General features: G+C 38.8%; 1 protein-coding gene across 1 annotated transcript in view; it reads right to left on the minus strand.

Annotated features, from left to right (window-relative positions):
* The window catches only part of coro7 (coronin 7), a 142133-nt gene that overhangs the window by 73269 nt on the left and 46821 nt on the right, over positions 1 to 22043 (minus strand). The window contains exons 8-9 of the mRNA XM_084129870.1: positions 9039 to 9122; positions 8799 to 8881 (exon numbers count right to left, since the gene is read on the minus strand). Of these exons, the coding sequence (XP_083985996.1) occupies positions 8799 to 8881; positions 9039 to 9122 (167 nt within the window). The remainder of the gene's footprint in view (positions 1 to 8798; positions 8882 to 9038; positions 9123 to 22043) is intronic.

The following is a 22043-nucleotide window of genomic DNA, read 5'->3' on the forward strand; positions in this document are numbered from 1 at the left end:
GAGGACGGTCGTTCAACACTCTACAATCCATTCATAACCAAGTTCCAACCCACAGACACTTTGGAAAAAGACATACAAAGGAAGAGAGGGATATATAATATGCTAGCTCCGCTGTTTGAGCGACAGGAATTCTGTAGTTCAGTCTATACCATTGTATATCTACATAACATTTAACAATAACATTTGATTCCGTCACTGTACCATGGAGTGCCAGAGTACATGAAATACACAGAATAAAACCACAATATTAATATTTCCAGATATTTATAATATTAATAATAATATACAACAATAATATAACAATGATAATGATAATATATGAGATAATGATAATATATAATGATGATGATGTTCATATTAATAATTATTATTATTAATTTTATCTGATTCCTACCCAAAATAAAACTTTAAAATAAAAATTCACTGATATTTCCAAGTTCACATTTCCAAGTTAAATAATCACATATAAACATATAAAATTATACTACAATTTTAAAATATTTTTTTTATTATTTTCTAAAATAAAACCAAAATATTAAAAGTCAGATATTTTTAAGTTTTCTATTTTAAAAAAATAAATATTAATTAAATTTTTACCTTTTTTTAATTTTACTAAATTAAACCATAATTAGCCTGGCTAACGTCAAGACCTCTTTCTCATTGAGACGTGGTCTGGGAACCACATGTTCATTTTCTCGTATATGAGGTGTGGTTTACGAATGCCCAGAGCCGTTTCAGTTATACCAGATGACGTATGTAGAGCGACAGAAATTCGACGAGGAAGAAGACGAAATAAACTTGCGTTCTAAACTACTTATCTAAGGCTGCATCGAAGGGTAACTTCGCGTCTGATGCCATGTTGGATCCATAGATATAAACAAACTGCTTCGGTGTGTCGCATAGACGTCGTCATCGTCTTGCTGCTCCCTCCCCGTTCTGTGATTGGTTCCCTTTTTGAGGGGAAAATCTGGTCCATGGTGTCCAGGCTGCCTAGCAGCGTGAATAAAATCGCGCTGCGCGCAAGGCAGCATGGGGAAACCCAGGCTAAACCATAATATAAAAAATATATTTAGTAAAATATATTAGTTTTGTAAACCAATGTAAAAATATAAATATATATTAAAAAAATATATTGATTTGATTCATTTCCAAAATAAAGCACAACATCACAATTTGTATATATATTTAAATGGTTGAATGCCATCATGAAAAGATGTAGGCCTATTCAACACATAGCCATTAACGGCTGTATATGGGGCAATGGGGAGATGCTCTTATACATTTACATTGTTAAGCCGTGTGTCCACCAAAGCGTTTTTTTAGCCAGCTGAAAACGCTAGGCGCTCTGCTGAAAACGTCTAGCTGTGGGCGCTTGAGAGCGTTTTGCCAGTGTTGCGTTTATTTCAGTTGAGACACTTTGCTTGTTATGATACGGAATATCCGTGAAAGTGTTACTAGTATCTCATTTCACACATATTTTGTTTCTGTGTTGATTCTATATTAAAATGTCGATACAATGTAACGTATTTTCTCTGGCTCTTGTTTTAAATTATTTTGTTCTGTTAGTATAAATGTTGTCATCTGTTGACGTTGTACAAGCAGAACGTGGTGGTTGGTCGGTGTGGTATTAGTCCCGCCCCTCCTCCACTGTGATTCGACGGTTGGGTAAAAAGTGACAGTGATGAGTGCTGCGTTTTACCCAAAGTTGAACATTCTTCAACTCTCTGCGACCTGTAAAAAACGCCGAACGCTCAGCGCTTCAGCACCTCGTTACGCTCATGGCGTTTTAAATGCGTTCCCATTGAAAACAATTGAAAAAATACGCCCGCAGCATGAAAAAACGCTTGGTGGACACACGGCCTTAGACTCTTCAAACACGCTACTACAAATGAGAAAGCTTATACTGTAATCAGTCTAACACACAGCCAAAACACAGAAGGAACAATACGAAACAATTCCCACCCAACAAACCAGCATCAGGACAGTTTAAAAAGCCACATAAGAATAACAACAGTTCAATGGATGGAAGGAGGACAAAATTCCTAATTAAAACCATATTTGCAAGAAAAAAAAAGGTGGAAAAGGGAGTGTTTTTCTTCTCCTTTTACTTTTTGTTATTCTTTTTCAAAGGCACAGAAAGGGACTTATTCCACAGACACTCTGAAAATACCTGCGGGACGGATACAAAGACACCGGGGATTTATGGGGGATTTTAACCGCCAGCTGTCAAATATTTCCACATTCATCTTTCAGAAAGGCCCAAGAGATCTTTAATAGTCCTCGGCATGCGCCCTTTAATTGGAATCCCATTGCGTTTGAGTTGGACTGTGGATTGGAGGTCACGAGGTAAAAAAAAGCACAGATGAGGGGGAAAACAAGTGAGTTTTTGACAGCTTACACAAGCTCTGGAGAAAAGATAGAACCGTGGTACTGTACCACATTTTGGCGGCCCCACTTTTTCCACCTCAGCACCATAAACCTTTTCAGACCATGTCTCCAACAAAAAACTGCTCCCCCATCACCCCCCAATTGCTGTCAAAGTCTTTATTCCACCAAACTAAAAGCCTCAAAATGACTAACAGATTCTACTGACCCACCAGTCGGCCTCCAAATTGTGGCCGCTTCACCTCAACACCTGGGATCTGAATCCCGACGTGACCTCCATGACCAGATCCGAGCGCGACCGCAGCACCCGAAAAACTCATCCGTTCGCCTGCCCGCTCTGGCTCGATCTATGCAAAGCAGCTCAAAAGAAAAGGAACTGACAGCAGAAAAGAGCACCGAGGGAGGAAAATGAAACTACTGTATAGTCGGCCCAACACACGGCAAATGTAAACACAACGTTCCCCCTCTTTTTTGGAGCACTGGTACTCTGAGGACAGCTGCCGGTAATCCAGGCCTTGCAGTTTCATCTGGGTTTGATTTGGGAAGCGGGAAGGGGGGGGGTCATCTACGCAACAGAGCGTTTATTAGTGAGGCCCCTCAATCCTGCTGATTAAAGTGCGTTTGGATCGATTACAGCAGATGCCTGAGCGTGCCGGGGTCGGAGCAGAGCGAATGGGCAAGTAAAAGTAAACAAACCCCACCCAAACCCCTGAGACCCTGTTAAACACGCTCAAAACTCAACACGAAAGACCTGTGGAGATCAGGAGTTGGTATTCTCACTCGCTTTCAACAGCTACAACACGTCCTCGGTTGAGAAGAAGCGACAGGCTACCGGTTCTCTAGAGGCCTGTACTGAATAAAAAGCTCATACACCTCAAATGCTACACAGTTGGGACACTGATTCATGCGATTGCATGTTAAGAGTATGAATGGATGCATACCCTGCATATTTGTGGATATTTGCCGCAACTGTGGACAGTTAGCTAGCGAAACTCAAGCCTCCTGCTGAGCTTATGGTTTTTGAGCTACATTCGCAGCAGACCTTCATTTCAGACCAACATTCCCCATGTCAAGACCAAGTATAAGGAACAAACAGCCACTAAACTCAATAGCCTTATCAATTGCCTGTCCGGGTGTGATTGTCCGCCACAAGTTTGTGTCCTAGAAGATGTAATTAGGCCCAATTGGGATTGTGAACTACGCTGCCAATGTTTACTCCAAGGCCCTGTTCACACCTGGTATTAAGATGCATTTTGGTCGATCGGATCACAAGTGGACGACGCTAAATACATGTGTAAACGGGGTCCAAAACGTTTTGAGCTTGTACACTTTCGACCACTTCCAGTTGTAGTCGAAAACACATTCGACCGGATGTTTCGTAGTGTAAATGCTCATGTGATCGAATGTGTTGAGAACAGCCACAAAAGACCGCCTACTCTCCGACTACTGACTTAATGCGTAAACATTATGGGAAGTGCGCTAGACAGACTGGATTTAAACTTTGACGGGTGAAGACCCAAGTTTGGTTTGAAGATGAAAAACACACCAATCACAATGTTCTCTCAACATTCCTGATTTCTAACACACACTCACAGTGTTCGGCTGGTCTTGTGGCTTTCAGAGCAGAAAAGAAAGCTGCTGTTCTCCGTATGTTTTTCCATAGTCTTCTAATCACGTTCATATGTAAATTGCGTGAGTTTATCTCATCCATTAGATCGAAAGATCTGGAAAAAAAATATACATTTACCCGCCCATAGACCCTCCCCTCGAATAAATCAGGACAGAAGTGGTTTAAAGTGGACACAAGAGACGGATTAAAACTCCAGGTGTAAACGGGAATATGTCTCCCTCATCTACTTGTGATCCGATCGACTAAAACACACCTTAATACCAGCTATAAACAGGGCCAAAAAGCTGTAACTCAACAAAACTCATCACAAAAGACCCATGGAGATCCAGGAGTTGGTGTTCTCATCTGCTTTCAACACGTCCTCAATTGAGAAGCTACAGGCTTCCGGTCCTCTAGAGGCCTTTATAAAATCAAGAGTTTGGTGAGGAACACTTAAACATCTCCAATGCTTCACAGTTGGACAAAGATGCGTGCAATTTTGTGTAAGGAGTACGCATGGACGCATATATTTGTGGATATTTCCAACAACTGTGGACAATTAGCAAGTGAAACTCAAGCCTCCTGCTGAGTTTATGGTTTCTGAGCTACATACGTAGAATACCTTCATTTCAGACCAACATTCCCCGTAGCATGACCAACTATTAGTAACAAACAGCCACAAAACAGCATTTTGATTATCAACTGTCTGTCCAGAAAAGTCCTCCCTGAGTTTATGTCCTAGAGGAAGTCTCTCTCCACAGAGCCCAAATGGGATTGTGAACTACGCTGCCAATGTTTACTCAAAAAGCTGGTTGCAATTGAGTGAAATTATAAAGTTTGCTGATTGCACCCGGGCCAGAAGGTCCAATTAAAGTCATTATAATTATGTTTATGAGGTGAGGGAGTGGACGGGGGTGGGGATGAAGAGTGTAGAACGCAACAAGCTCCAATTGAGATTAAAATCAGTTCAATATGGAAAACAATCCTGATGACTGTTATCCTCCATTCCAATTAAACCACCCATCCATTAACCCACAAGTCCAACTTCAGCTGTGTGTGTGTGTGTGTTTATCATGGTACTAGACGAGATTCATATTCATGTACCATGGTATTTATGAAGTACTTCAAGGTACTTCAAAAACATGCTACATGTCCAAAAATATGTTTAAAAACCTCAAAAATAACATGGTACTTTGTCCAAAAAGAAAAGAAAAAAAAAGTAGTTTTTTTAATACCTTTTTAGGGTCAAATGTTTTGATCCAGGGCTTTATTTTGACTCTTTGTGCAAACTCCAATTCATCCAGTTCCAAACTATTGCAGAATTACAAACATTACATACTTAATCCGCCTACTTTCCATCCGTTTCCGAGAAACAGCTCATAACAAAAGATCAAGCGTGCCACAATGTTTGGCTGCAAAGTAAATCACAACACGAAACAGACATGAACCATAAAATCGTTAATAAACAAAGTAAACTAAAGGGTAATGCCTCTTAAGGACTAAGAGCCACAGGAGGGCCGTTACTTGTAGCCATGTTCAGTTATGAACGTAAAGAGGTTTAGCAGCATTATCCTGCCTCAACTGACTCGTTATTACATTACAGTATAAATCCCAGTCCTATTGCTTTATCAACAAGTAGATATAGCTATCAAACAGGACTGTTAAAGATAGTGTAGGGATCATTACTCCAGTAAAACTCTAGTTTTCACCCATACGCAGTCTCAAAAATAAGGTGATTATCTGGCTGGTATTGCAACGGTAATGCAGTGAGATATCAGTTTGTGTCGCGGGCAGTGCCAGAGACCAAGATTACGATCTGAACGGAAGAAGTAAAGAGCACTAGCATTATCTCTCTTGGCTCGTTACGCTACACACTTGTAGATACCAGACAACAGCTGACCTCCTGTTTTTTTGCTAGCGAGGGGAAGTGGTGATTGCATTTTCCCCCCAATTTACTTCTTGATTCCAGTTTGTCCTGGATCGCAACCAGTCGAGTAATTAACCGCAGAGAAACTCGGCTCTGAGCCGCCGGTCCTAAAGAATAAAACTAGGGAAATAAAGAGTAAAAGTGCTGATGCAGGATCAGCTTTCACTCTATCCACTCTGATATGAACAGAAAAGAACAGGCAGTTTTTAAATGGACACTGAAACAGTACAGCTGAAAGACGGGAGAAGGAATAGATGGTGGACGAGAGGGAAAACGCAAACAGGGAAAGACATTTGGAAAGGTGAAAATAAGGCTCTCGCTCACATCTGGTGGCCATGAGATTTTAAAGACAACTGACCATCCATTATAATCACCATCATTTGGAGTCAATTCAGCCAAACGTAAGTGGATGAAAAAAGTGTCTCTGAAATAGTCATATATACACATCAAAAAAGTTATGAGATGTGAGGATTATGCCAATGCTCCCTTTAGAAAATGGGCCAAGAAATTAAATAAAGACATTACAGGGATGCTGGAACTACTTTGAAAAAATAAACTGACTGGAGTTTACAGGCATGAGTTTTGAAATCAAGCATTTTTATGCAACTATGAGTTGTTTCATGCAATGCTCAGAGGTTACTATAAAATAAAATAATAAAATAAAATAAAATAAAATAAAAGAAAATAAAATAAAAGAAAATAAAATAAAAGAAAATAAAAGAAAATAAATAAACAAAATAAATAAATAGAAAAAATGGCAGAATAACTAAAATATAATAAAAATAATATAAAATAATATTTCACAGCAATCAATTCACATATATAATATGTGTTAGTAATATTTTACTTATAATGCTCAGTAGTTACTATAAAATAAAATAAAATTTAAATAAAATAAAATAATTTAAATAAAAAAATAAAAATAGAAAAAAATAAACAACTAAAATATAATAAAAATATAATATAAAATTCACAGGAATCAATTCGCATATTATTTAATATTTGTTAGTAATATTTTACCTTTAACAGACAGGTAAAATAAAGTGGCTGGAGCTGTTGTCTGTCAACAAAACATGCATTTACAGTGTAAATAATGTAAATCGCTGATTTTAATGTGAGCAATCTAGTTTTTCAGGCCCAAAGCCGCCTTTTCTGTAGTGGAAACACTGCAGTTTTAAGCATCCAGCTTCACTGGCACCATTTTGGTGGAAAAAGGGTCACTGGAACCTTTATTTTTAGGAGTGAACCGAAGCGTTAACTGCTCTCGATGCAGGTGTTGACATGTGGAAAATGTAAGAATGTCGGACAGCTTGACACCAGATGATCTGGCTCTCCTCTGTCAACCAATAATACAACAATGGCAAATACTTCATCCCACCTCTAGCCAGTCAAGAAAAGAATCGCAGCCGCTTCGAGATGGGCGACGGCTCGATTGTTTCACATTTTCCAGTTCAATTCATGGGCGACACAATCTGGCTGTAGAAACAGTCTTCTGTGATCCTGTGAAATATTCATGGATCCTATAATCTCCTACAATGGCGCATACCATAAGGGGTTTCTTTATGAGGGGGATTTTGTCGCCACACAGAGAAGCCGTTATCCGTCTGGCCGTAGGAAATAAGGTCAGACCAGGAGAGGTGGGTGTTTAAGGACTCACTGTGTAAACCACACAACCAAAGCATTGCTCTTAGTGAATGACCTCTGTGTCTTTGCGCATGGAAAATCATCACTCCGTTCGCTCCATGCACACCTCTACGGCTGAGCGGACCTGCCGCCACAACAGACCCGAGTAAACCACGCTTTTCCTACAGGCCCCGTCTGTGAACACGCCACTGGACCTCGGCCATCAGAATCACAGCGTACAGACACACACAACAAATCAACTCCAGCTCTGGGACGACATTGAGAGAAAGCCTTCGGTTTCCCCAACCAGCTCTTTCAATGACCGCTTTCACATGCACAAGAATATTCCTAATTCAGTTATAGAAATTGCACCTAATTATATTACTTTTTAACAATATATTTGGTCATATTATGATTGGGAATTCATCATGCACTGCTGTTAAAAGGTTTGGAGTCTGTAAGATTTTCCAAGGCTGCATTTATTTGATCAAAAATACAGTAAAAACAGTAATATAGTGAAATATATTACTATTTAAATAACTATTTTCTATTGTAATATATTGTAAAATGTAATTTATTCCTGTGTTCAAAGCTGACTTTTTTCAGCATCATTACTCCAGTCTTCAGTGTCACATGGTCCTTCAGAAATCATTCTGATATGATGATTTGATGCTCAAGAAACATTTCTGATTATTATCAAATGTAGAAATTTCAAAAGAACAGCATTTACTGACATTATAAATGTCTTTACTGTCACTTTTAATCAATTTAAATGTATCCTTGCTGTTTAAAAGTATAATTATTTTCCACAAAAAATCATAAACGGTAGTATGAATATTAAATATTAAAATATTAAAAGACATGAACATGAATCAATGTACATATGGCCTGCATTTTGCCATTTATTGTGCTTTTACATGAGAATTAATGCATTGATTAAATTACTAACAATGCACTGTAAGAAATGGCAAAAGCATCTTCAGTATTTAAAGTGCATGCCTCAGTTTATTATATTTATATAGCTATGTGATGATTACTATGTACATTACTATATACATAAATTTCTCCAGAATGAAGGATTAATAAACTATGTGCATGTAAAAGCAGTCATAGATATCCTCAAAGACAAGGCTTTTGTTCTGTCCAACGGACGCATTTATACACCTGCAGATTGCACAATTTCTGCCCACACAAGCCACAAAAAAGCAGTTAAAATCCCGCCACACTAACTTTGACTTGTGCGCTTTGACTTACGCATTGGAGGTGGCCAAAGACAGCGAGCTGAGAGAGGAGGTCAACTTCCTGCTGTCCCAGAGTCTCACTTCCTGTTGCCTCACCTGCGAACACAGGTGCATTTACACATTACATTCTATTATTGACACTTTGGACAAGAAAACCCATAGTAAATTAGTGAAGTGATACTACAATCTACATCAAACATACTAAACTTTATTTTTTAAAGTCATTTAAGTATGTAGAAAACTTCAAAATTACCTGGTTAAAGCCAGTCGTGAGCAAGTTGTCATTTTTGACCCAAAGTACACGAGAGTCTCTATTAGCCTGATGACCCTGGACACACTGTGGAGACAAAGACAGACGCATAAGACATAACACTCATTTTTAGTGTTCTAATAACTAAAGTATGACATATTCATAAAATAGGCCACATGCTTTAAGCCAGAATTCAAAATGAACACTTAATGCTAAATTTTAAATGCAAGTACGAATCAAGCAAAATGCTTTTAAACTGCTTTATCATATAGAGATAAGCAGAGGTTTGTATAGACTGGGGGTTGAGATGAATGGAGAGTGTTGAAAGCAAATGTCCGACAGCGGTCTGCAGTGAACCCCGATGACTGAACGATTGACACCTAAAAGAAAACTCCTCTTCCTGTCCTTTAAAGATGTCTTTGTGTGATAGCGGGCAGATCAGGGCTTGTCTGTGAGGTCAATGACATCAGCCTCTGACAGACGGCTAAATCACTCTAACATCATAATGATGCTTTTATAACAACGCTGCCATAATCACGAGCGGCTAAACAGTTCAAATGATGGGAAAAGATGTCGGACTGCGTTTGATGCAGAGCTTTTCTAAAGGCAGTGTGTGTTTCTGCACAACTAAGACATTAACTTTGAAAGGTCAAAAGCCAAGGGTCTAGCTTGAGTTTCCAGGCCGGTTTATCCTGGTTAGTGCTGGTCTAGATGGTGGTTCGACACAACGTTCTTTCTGGGATAAATATAAGTCAAGTTGTAGAAACCATTTACGTGTTCACTGAACTCAAAATTGTAAGTTGGAAACATTGATGCATGAATGAATGAATTAATAAATGAATGAATAGATGTAAGACATGAATGAATGAAGGCATGAACAAATATTCGAATAAATGAAAGCATGAATGAACAAATGAATGAATGAAAAAATAAATGCTTGAATGAAGACAAGAATGAATGCGTGCATGAATATGAATGAAGGCATGAATAAATGAATGAATGAATGAATGAATTCATGAATGAATGAATGAATGAATAAAGGCATAGATAAATACATGAATGAAGGAATATATGAATACATGCATGAATGAATATGAATTAAGCCATTATTTAAAAAAATGAAGGAATAAATGAATGAATGAATGATTGCATGAATGATTAAATCTATAATACCAATATATTTTCCTGATAAATTTAGGCTATTCTATATATATATATATATATATATATATATATATATATATATATATATATATATATATATAAATAAATGGAGCCACCCTGTTATTTTCAGCAGGGTACAGTAACGTAATTCTTTCATGCAAACGACACACATCCAGCCTGCATATCTTTGAACTTTGAACACATATCTTTGAAAACAACACGCCATGTGCAAACGCCAATGTTTCAGAATGTGTCAGGGGCACGCTGGGAAATAACTAAAGAACAAATGTTTGCCAAGAACAAAGATAGAAATGAAGAGCAGTTCGATGCTTCATCTCATCACCATCAGCTGCTGATTCATCATCTCAGACGGGCAGTCCTGAACCTGATGGACCCACAACAAACAACTCACAAGAGCTGCCGAGCAAAGAAGTGACCCCCAAACCAAAGCTCAAAATGCCACGGTCGAGTTCTCACATCACACACATCAGTCGAGGTCTTGTACAGGTGTCTGTCGAGATGATGATGTGGAATAACAACCGTGATGCTGATCTACTGCCAGTGGCACTTCACAACAGAGGAGAGAAGAGAAAAAAGCAGGGATCCCTGAGAAACAGCCGTGATGGAGGGAGAAACTGTTTACACACTCACACAAAAATACATACGGACACAGACTGAGATCGAGAGTGGAAGAAAGTTTGATAGCTGGAACTTTTTCTCCATTCACGCCACAAATAAATTTTGGACATCCGTGTATTCACTTTGACTTTCGGTTCATTCCAGGTATTTACTGTATTAAGTATTATTATGAGCACCACGCAAACTGCAGTTGAAATACTTGAACAAGCCTTTTAGTACATCATGACAGATACAAAAAAATAAAAAATTCCAAACCTCTGCCTTATGCTTGTTACAAAAAAAAGACTTCAAGAGTAGACCAGTGGAGAATTATTTTCTATGGTGAGATCTTAACTTGTATTTATCCACTGAACATATCATCTATTACCTGACGTATCGCTACACTTTAACTATACAGGATATTTCCTCAATGAAACACCTTAAACACACTGTAACAGGAAAAACAGCCTGATAAAGTCAGACATGATCACTGACTAATGTCACTAATGCGAAGATGAAATCCTTGTTTTTGAAGCTGGCGTATTGATCAGATGGGTTGAAGAGTGACTAGCGTGAGTATGGGTGTGGAGGTGAAGATCTGAGTTTGGATGCGAGCAGTTCTTGATTTCATCAGAATGGAATCTTATCTCTGTTCGCTTGTAGTTTAGGAGGAGTCACGCCACACACATTCACACATTAATAACAATGATTTCCTCAAACTTCGGTCATTCTGACCTCAATCGCCAACACCTACTCTGGAAAACTAAACTGGACAAAAGACTCAGTAATGTTAGACTTTAAGGGCCCTATTTTAACGATCTAAGCGCATGGTCTAAAGCGCACGGAGCAAGTGCACTTAGGGTATGTCCGAAACCACTCTTGCTAGTTTAACGACGGGACAAATGGTCGGCGCACCCGGTGCATGCTCTAAAAGAGTTGTCTCTATTCTCTTCATGAGTAACGGGAGTGCTTTGGGGAGTAATGTGCAATAAACCAATCAGAGTCTCATCTCCCATTCCCTTTAAAAGCCAGTTGCACTCGCGCCATGGCGGATTCGCTATTTACATGACGGAATTTGCAAGCAGAAAAACTGAACGCTTCTCCAGAGAGGAAATGGATCTACTCGTGCACGAGGATAAAGCGTAAGCAGACCATCAATGGGACAAAGTGTACGCGCATTGTGGACCCGCCTATAGGCGCACATAACTAACACGCTCTTTCAATAAAAAAAATTGCGGCATTGACTTTAGACCCCATTTCAGTTGGTCATTGGCGCAATTTTTTTTATTGAAAGTGCATAAGTTATGTGCGCGTTATTTCAGTTGCCTCAAAATAGCAACGCGCCAACAATGCACCTGAACACATCTCGTTTTCAGACCAGCAGCCCATGGGCCCACAAATGAGTGCAAATGCATTTGCTATTTAAACAAAGTTGATATCAACACACCCTTAGTTGATAGGGCCCTAAGGGTGTGTTCACACTTGTAGTTCGTTTCGCTTGGTCCAGACCAAAAAAAACAAAAAAAAACATTTAGTCCTAGTCCACTTGGCGTTCACATCGGCATTTTAACACTGAACCTAAAGATACCGAACCTAGGGTCATAGGGATATGTTCACAACCTGATTGGTCGGATTATATTACGTATATTTCACAACAGAACTTACCGAACATCCAAAACAATGCTGTGCGCTGGGATAAATGAGCTTGTTGTATATGCGTAGCTACATATGATGGTATTTTGACCAGATGAGAACTTGTGAAGAACTTAAAAAATTTGTAAAGGACTTAAAACAGCAGCAGGAATCCCTCCGTCACACACACAAATGAAGATCTGCAGCGAGGAGACGTGGTTCTGATTCCTGTGGCAAAACAGTGATGGGAAACATCGCGACTATGACGAAAATGTCATTTGTCAAAATGTCATCCTTTTTATGGTTGTCTTGTGACATCAGGTCCCGTTTTTGGTTTGTTTACATGTCATTGGTTAGTGTTGTTCATATTTCAGTCGAACCGCACCAGAGTTTGTTTTGAAGTGGACCGAGACTCATCTTTTCAGCGTCTTGGTCTGTTTTTTTTGATGCGCATCAGGGTTCAGATGGCAGCTTTCACACTTATTCAAATGAATCGAACTAACAGAGAAATCAGATCACACCAGGGTTCGTTTTAATCAAACCAAACATGCCAAGTGTGAACACACCCTAAAAGACAAGATCGTTTTGATTGCTTGGCCTAAACCCACATTTCATTGATCATAGTTTACATATTATTTGGCTCTAATTCCAATGTAATGTGCATCACAGAATAACCCCAACAACAAAAGAAGAGAAGACTCCGAAAAACCAAAAACATTTACTAATGGCTATTTGATTTCACTACCAAAACTTTACTCAAACAGAACAACACTTGCATGTATTCATTGCATCAGATATCTGCTCACCTGAAGACAATTACCGGTACAGCAAATACAAGCTGATTTATAACAACTATAACAACTGATTTATATACAACTTTAATAGCTTCTGCAATTTAGGCCAGAATGCTGTCATACCCCGACTCGTTCTCAAGCAGACTCAGGTGTGGTTCAGAAAACAAGCGCTCACGCCAACTAAACAATCGAAGCGCTGACGTCAAATGGACTCTCTAGTGTGAAACGCCCTGCGTGTCTCTTCCTCTTGGTGTATCTGGACGTGGTCTGGAGTTCACAGGCGACCAGCGCTGAGGCATCTATCAACTGTTCACACGCCCAGATCATAAAAGCACTCTCAGCGAGCGCTCATGCACAGACGTCTCTGAATATATATCCCTCAGGGGGTCGTAGCTCTCGGGCCATATTGTGCTCTATCGGACCTCATCTGAAAGGTATGGAGATCTTTGGTTCACATCCAGGAAGAAATATGTCCGCTGGATGAGGACCAAATATCTTCAGCCTCAGGGTAGAGGATGTGCAGGGAAAGAATCCCAGAACATGGGTCAGGTTTGTAATCACTTACAATGAACAACTGATAGGACTTTTTTATTGCTTGATACACAAGATGCACTTTGCACATTGTTTAACTGGCTATGCATCATGAGCAGTGAGAATTAGGGACGCACAATATACGCAGTATCATATCAGTTGTCGGACGATATACATGTAAGAGATCATTTAATTTATTGTGTTGGTGAATATTGGATATTTAACTATGCATGATCGTTTCTTTCGCCATCATCTAACGCTCGCTTAAAGTTAATCTTTAAAAACACCAATTTAATAACACTGTTAAATGTTGTAAATCAGAATTATTTTCATTGTATGGCAGATAAGTGCTAAAAAAGAATAGGTTAATGTCGATAACATGTTGTTTTACTATTCTATTTTAATGTAAATAAGCACTTATTAAATCCAATAAAAGAATGTAGGCATCAAGTTATAATACACAAATGTGAAAAATGCATGATCATTTTGCTAAAGATTACATTTAAATTTTATTAAATTATTAGCGTTTAAAAAAATAATATCTTTAAGAGAGTGTCTAAATGTAAAAATTGTGGTAATTTGTGCAAACTATATACTTACAAATAAAAAATACATGTATACGGTACATTTATTGGTATTCTTTTGAATATTTTAATATAATTGTGCATGCTTATGTGACAATTGCGACACGCACTTAAACTATTAAAGCTGACCGCTTCAGCCAATCGATCTGTTTGTTCTATCTACGTCACCTATTTATTTACATCCGCTCAACTCATTGCAGTGCAACATGAGATTTTTCCTAGCCCTCCTCCTTCCCCAGCACCACCTGCCTAGCTAGATCTGCTAGGGGTTTCTCCACACTTTCCTTGCAGCAGCTCACGTTCTATTCACCGTATTTATGTGCATGTTTCAGCAGATAAGCATAACAGCATAAAGATCTATTCCGCCAAGACTAAGCCTATATTCCATTCTTATAAAAAAAATACAGGTATATAAAAAAAATAAAAAATTAAACTCTCAGAATAGATTTAATCAGCATGAATTCATAAGAATCCATTTTTATTCTGTACATTATAATGTTGTGATGTCTAAATTCACTTAATATTTGCTATTTCGCAGTTATCAGACAGACTTTTAAAATCATACATCCTGAGAATATGAGCATGAACCCCAATGAGCGACAAATCACAGGTGGAAGAAAGTGAGAAGGAACAGCAGATGAAGACAACAGACGAGGCACGAGTCCCTAGTCTGCGATTTGAGTCTGTTGTCTGCAGATATATGGCTGAGAACACACACATCCATCAGCCTGAGTGAACTCTCAACCTTTCTTTCTCTCTCCGTTACCCCTCCTTTCCCTTTTGTCCTTCTCGTCCTCCTTCGGTGAACTCATCTTGGCCAGGCTTTTGTACGACTAGCAACAATGTGTTTGCAATGCTTTGAACAAACACTGGCAAGACTCGTCCTGAAAGAAACTGCTGGCACAGAGTTTCACTCCAGCGTTCAGGAAAAATGAATAAACTCAGCGGAGGATTGTATATTGAGCTGACTCACGCTCCACCGCTTCAAATCCACATTCTTCCAGCCAAATATAACGACTGAGCAACAAATGAACCCATGATTGGAAATAAAAACACACTGAGGTGACCGATAACGCCAGATCATTTTACATTTATCATCAAGTATGTTTATCATTCAGAAGTAAATTCAGTCGCTGATCAAGTGAATTATACTGAACTATATATATATATATATATATATATATATATATATATATATATATATATATATATATATATATATATATATATATACACACACACACACACTCACCTAAAGGATTATTAGGAACACCATACTAATACTGTGTTTGACCCCCTTTCGCCTTCAGAACTGCCTTAATTCTACGTGGCATTGATTCAACAAGGTGCTGAAAGCATTCTTTAGAAATGTTGGCCCATATTGATAGGATAGCATCTTGCAGTTGATGGAGATTTGTGGGATGCACATCCAGGGCACAAAGCTCCCGCTCCACCACATCCCAAAGATGCTCTATTGGGTTGAGATCTGGTGACTGTGGGGGCCATTTTAGTACAGTGAACTCATTGTCATGTTCAAGAAACCAATTTGAAATGATTCGAGCTTTGTGACATGGTGCATTATCCTGCTGGAAGTAGCCATCAGAAGATGGGCACATGGTGGTCATAAAGGGATGGACATGGTCAGAAACAATGCTCAGGTAGGTCATTTAAACGATGCCCAATTGGCACTAAGGGGCCTAAAGTGTGCCAAGAAAACATCCCCCGCACCATTACACCACCACCACTAGCCTGCACAGTGGTAACAAGGCATGATGGATCCATGTTCTCATTCGGTTTACGCCAAATTCTGACTCTACCATCTGAATGTCTCAACAGAAATCGAGACTCATCAGACCAGGCAAGGTTGTGCGTGTTGTGGCTTCACAAATGCTTTGCTGCATACCTTGGTTGTAACGAGTGGTTATTTCAGTCAAAGTTGCTCTTCTATCAGCTTGAATCAGTCGGCCCATTCTCCTCTGACCTCTAGCATCAACAAGGCATTTTCGCCCACATGACTGCCGCATACTGGATGTTTTTCCCTTTTTACACCATTCTTTGTAAACCCTAGAAATGGTTGTGCGTGAAAATCCCAGTAACTGAGCAGATTGTGAAATACTCAGACCGGCCCGTCTGGCACCAACAACCATGCCACGCTCAAAATTGCTTAAATCACCTTTCTTTCCCATTCTGACATTCAGTTTGGAGTTCAGGAGATTGTCTTGACCAGGACCACACCCCTAAATGCATTGAAGCAACTGCCATGTGATTGGTTGATTAGATAATTGCATTAATGAGAAATTGAACAGGTGTTCCTAATAATCCTACAGTATTTGATGCTATATTTGCCATCTGCGATATCAGGGTTTTTGTACATGCACATTAGTGTTATTTTAATATCATTTAATATCATTATTATCATTTAATATATTAATATATTTAATATCATTTAATATCATATCATCATCTATTATAGTTTTTGTTAAAAAAATTGTTTTGTTTTTATATTTATATTTTATGGTTTCATTTATTTTTTTGTTATAGTTTTAGTCATTTTCTTTAGTTTTTAGGGGTTTTTTTTGTAAATATGTCTATACAGTTTTTATTCTTTTATATTTCAGTTTTAGTTATTTTAGTACATCAAGTTAAACTAAATGAAAGTTTAATTAAACTTAATATTTAATTAAGTTTAATAGTAAACTTATTAAATGTAATTAAATATTAAGTTTAATAACCGTGATGCACATTTTCTTTCACTTAGACAAGTTCTTAAATCTCTTTAATCTAGATTCTAGAACTAATAACACACTTATATGCAATATTCAATCTATTAAAACAAGTCTTAATATCTTGTGCAGTGTTGCTTCTCAAGTAATTTTTTTTTACTACTAGTGTATTAATGTTAGCTTAGGCTGCTTCAAGCATGAATACTTAATCGTAAGGAGGTTCTTTACAGAAAGAAACCCTGAAAAATGTCTGTTACCACATGCACAAGTGTTTATCTTGTGGTACAGAGTAAATAATTAATGCCAGCCTGTTGCATAAATGAATGTTCATATGAGGTGTAAAGTGGCGTTATATACTGTATATATGGAATGGCACATAAAGGCGACGTCACAGTCTTACAGACTTATCCTGATCTGAATGCTGTAAAATGCAAGGGTAAGAATGTACCTGCTACTAATATAAACATAAATGCAACTGTAAGATGTTTAGCAGATGAAGATCTTGGACGATGATGTCATCAGCGCTAGTCGGGAGTGTTTCTGCAGCTGCGGTCAGGAGGAGAAAGAATTATTTATCATCCAGCTTGGCTTTATGCACCAAATAAACAGTGGTCGTGTGAAGGGTGTGTGAGGCCCACAAGCGTGCCTTGAGCGTGTGCGTGCACGTGTGGTAAACTATCATCTCCCTCACATGTGCTTAACAGAGATGATGTCAATAACACAACAGGAATCAATCAATCATGATGTTATATACGCAGTCTGCTAAGATGTTTAGTCGCATTTCTCATCAAGTTCCTGAGTTCTTTCCAAAACGACTTGCAAGACAGCGCGTATATCGGGTCTGTCCTGAATGGCACCATCAGACCTCGCATTCGTCAAAGCTCACGGACAGATCGCAACAAGAACACATAGCCTAAATCAATAGACATATATATACACAGATACCTCATTAGAGGCTGTTTCTATGGGCCACTATACATAAGCCGTCCGGTCAGCGGTCAAATGTGAAATCTACATATACATATCTATGTCCTATAGCAACACATTGAATTAAACATGAAATATTGAAGTAGAAAAAGTGAAATAGTATTTTCTTGTAAAACGTACAGATCTACACAGGTGGAGCTGGGGAAGGTGGAGGGTTTCTGAAAGGGCGCTGCACTTCTACAGCAAACAATAGGCAAAAATTTGAATGTTGAGCTGCGAGCTCACTGGTTACCAATCCAGCAGGAACCAGTCAGCTGTGCGTTTAGAGAATGATGTAATTGCAAGCAGACTGGGTTAAGGACTTATGAGCCTGCACCATCTTGAGTTTCGTGACAGAACTTTGTATTTGTGCAGCTTTATATTTTTTAAGGAAACAGTGATAGGTTCTGAGAGTGCCGTGTTTTCTTAAGCTGAGGAACGAGCGAAGATCAAATAAAACCCACGTAGCCACATGGCAAAGAGAGACCTATTTGAGAAAATACCTGAGATGATAAAAATAACACTGAAAAACACCTAAGCACCAGGAGAAACCCAAAGCTCAAAGTCAGCTCCTGGCCGAGCGGGGATTTATGTAGAGTTTCTCTCCCAACCAAAACAACCTGAAGCCCTGCTGAACGGCTTTTTGCGCTGCGAGGTTAAACAGACAGAGAACGCAGCTGTGTCACTGACAGAGAATGTCCATCCACCCACCGAGAGGACTATCAGGTGTCTACCAGCACATGTGGGAGCAATTTATACTTCCCTTCTTCTCCTGCACTTCATACGCTTGTGGCAGAGAGATCAGTGAGCAGCAGGCCTCAAAAAATTTAGTGCGATTTCATATTTTCCCCTCTGTGTAACCATCTCACTTCTTTCATTGCTTTTCCAGTTGCATTTCACATCTGTCATTGATGCTGCTGCTGCCCTCTGACAAAGTGACTCAGCGTGAGGTTACTTAACAACCCATTTCTGCTGGTTTGCTTAAGAAAAATGCTTCTAAATGTTACCAGATTAGAGTTGTTTTATATGTAACAGTAGTATACCTGTTTTGGTGCTAAATAGATCCCCTGTTTTTAAGGTGCCCCTATTATGCTTTTTAGAATATGACCTTTCATGTAGTGAATAATGTTTGTCTCCCAAAAAAAGAACTGCCTGAAATCAGCAATTACAGTCTTACTTCCTGCACAAACCTATGTAAGCTCGTAACAGATTTGTAGCGTGTGGTCTTCATTGACTGCCCGTGAACAACGTCTACTTTGACCCTCAAACACTGTAGATGTAGCTGAGACTGGAAGAGTTTGGTTCGTGTAATTGACATGTTGAGAAGATGTGTTTTTTTCTATGCTGCAAAATCCACTTTGCATGCACTTCCAAAGGATGAGGACTCGCACTCAAATTGATACGGTAAAACCGATGGCATCATTACTGTTTGCATCACTAAGTATAAAGTGCTGAGGAAGATCCAGAACTGAAATTCAGACATGGTAATGGGTGTTTGGTTTTTGACATGCAATGTAAGTGGTCAACCAATCACAGCAGACTGGATCATCTGACCAATCAGAGCAGAGTAGACCAATCACAACAGACTGGGTCATCTAACCAATCAGAGCAGAGTAGACCAATAACAACAGACTGGGTCATCTGACCAATCAGAGCAGAGTAGACCAATCACAGCAGACTGGGTCATCTAACCAATCAGAGCAGAGTAGACCAATCACAACAGACTGAGCCATCTGACCAATCAGAGCAGAGAAGACCAATCACAGCAGACTGGGTCATCTAACCAATCAGAGCAGAGTAGACCAATCACAACAGACTGAGCCATCTGACCAATCAGAGCAGAGTAGACCAATCACAACAGACTGAGCCATCTGACCAATCAGAGCAGAGTAGACCAATCAGAACAGACTGAGCCATCTGACCAATCAGAGCAGAGAAGACCAATCACAACAGACTGGACCGTCTGACCAATCAGAGCAGAGTAGACCAATCACAACAGACTGAGCCATCTGACCAATCAGAGCAGAGTAGACCAATCACAACAGACTCGGTCATCTGACCAATCAGAGCAGAGTAGACAAAAAAAACCTAAATTAACCCTATTGATCTTAATAAATGTTCCTAGTCTTTTATAATTTATAATTTTCTTTTTTTTTCAGGAAAATAAGACAAAAAGATGAATTAACTCATTAAGCCATTTTTTGCAGTATACTGCTTTATAAGACTCTTTAGTATAGCACACAAGTCATATTGACTTCTTTCATTCACTTAAAAATAAAGGTTCTTTATTGGAATCGAAGGTTCCTTATTGGAATCGAAGGTTCCATGAAGAACCTTTAACATCAATGGAAACTTTCCATCCCACAAAAGATTCTATAGTGGAAAAGGGTTCTTTAGTCTTTTTTTTTATAAATGTGCTTCACAAAAAATGGTTCTTCAAAGGCATTTCTGCTAAAACCCCCTTTTTAAACTTTATTTTAAGGGAGTGGTGTTTTTTGAACGTTTTGGAGGTCGTGATAGCATTCATCCTCACTGAATGGAGACGTTTTGCCTAACCTCTCCTTTTGTGTTGCTCAGAAAATGTGATTATTGTTCTGGCTGTAACACGAGCGTGTGCTTTGACATGGTTAATGACCAGAACAGGATTTATTCACCTGATCCATGTCTTGATTAAAGCGACTCTGTTTCCTGTCCCGGAGTGATTTGGGAGCTGTGTCTGGTGTACGTCACTCGCTGCGGTGCAGATCTGCATCTGAGATTGTCCTTCCCTTTCAACCTGTGCCTTATTTCTCCTGAATCATCCGTCTCTCTTTCGTTCTTCTAATCAGACGTCCTTGATGTTTTCTTCAGTGGAACTTCTACGTTTGTTGTTTAATTAGGATAAACCTGCTCTCAAGCTCCATTTTCAGTAATGGCGACCCCTTCCCTCTGTAGGGGAACGAAGAAAACCGAATTTGAGGGGAAAAGAACAAAATGCAAACCATCCATTTAATTCCTCTATTTCCTCTCCAGTCTACTACTACTCTTTCCCTGCTGTGCTGATTAAAACCATATTCCTGCTGTCCACTGCTATTTGTCCCAATCAAAACTACAGCATCAAGAAAAATGGCACAGAATCAGAAAGCGTGACGGATTGACTGGAAGTCTTTCCGGGAACACCAGAAACTACAGCAAACTGCTGTGAAAGCATCCACTTGTGTCGTAAGCCTCAGACAGAGAGAATGATAGAAAGAAAGACAGACAGACAGACAGACAGATAGACAGATAGAACAACAGACAGACAGACAGAAAACGATAGAAAGACAGACAGACAGACAGAAAGAACAATAGACATAGATAGATAGATAGATAGATAGATAGATAGATAGATAGATAGATAGATAGATAGATAGATAGATAGATAGATAGATAGATAGATAGATAGATAGATAGATAGATAGATAGATCTAGATGGTATTTTTTACTCACTGAATATAAAGCCATTAGATTCATCATATCAAATTCACAATGAGCAAGCTTGAAACTTCAACTGTGTTATATGCACTTAGATTCAGCATAAGGTTGTTCATATGACAAAAAGTTGTTAAATAGTATAAATACAATTAAAAAAACTTTTATCTTTTAGTTTGGTAAAACTTTAAAATAAGGCCCCTAACTTAACTAACATTAACAGTAACTAACATTAACAATGAGCAATACATGCTACATATAAAATAACAAATAGAAAACTCACAAAGTCAGAAAGTCTCTTCCAGAAACATATTTCACCTTTATACTGACACTGATTCAAATATCAATGAACTTAGGATTAGGACAGAGAGAATAAACGTACAGTAAATGAAGATGGGACAGCGGAAAAGAGAAAACCAAAAGGAAAGACTTCTGGATAATCATCATCCCAGAGAGATGAACGGTGAATCCCAGGAGCCAAACCCACCAGACAGCTAGACGGACCGAGGGGCCAAACCAGTCCATTCAAACGCTAAACTGGAGATG

Source organism: Abramis brama, assembly GCF_963993115.1.
Source record: "Abramis brama genome assembly, chromosome: 1".
Lineage (NCBI taxonomy): Eukaryota > Metazoa > Chordata > Actinopteri > Cypriniformes > Leuciscidae > Abramis > Abramis brama.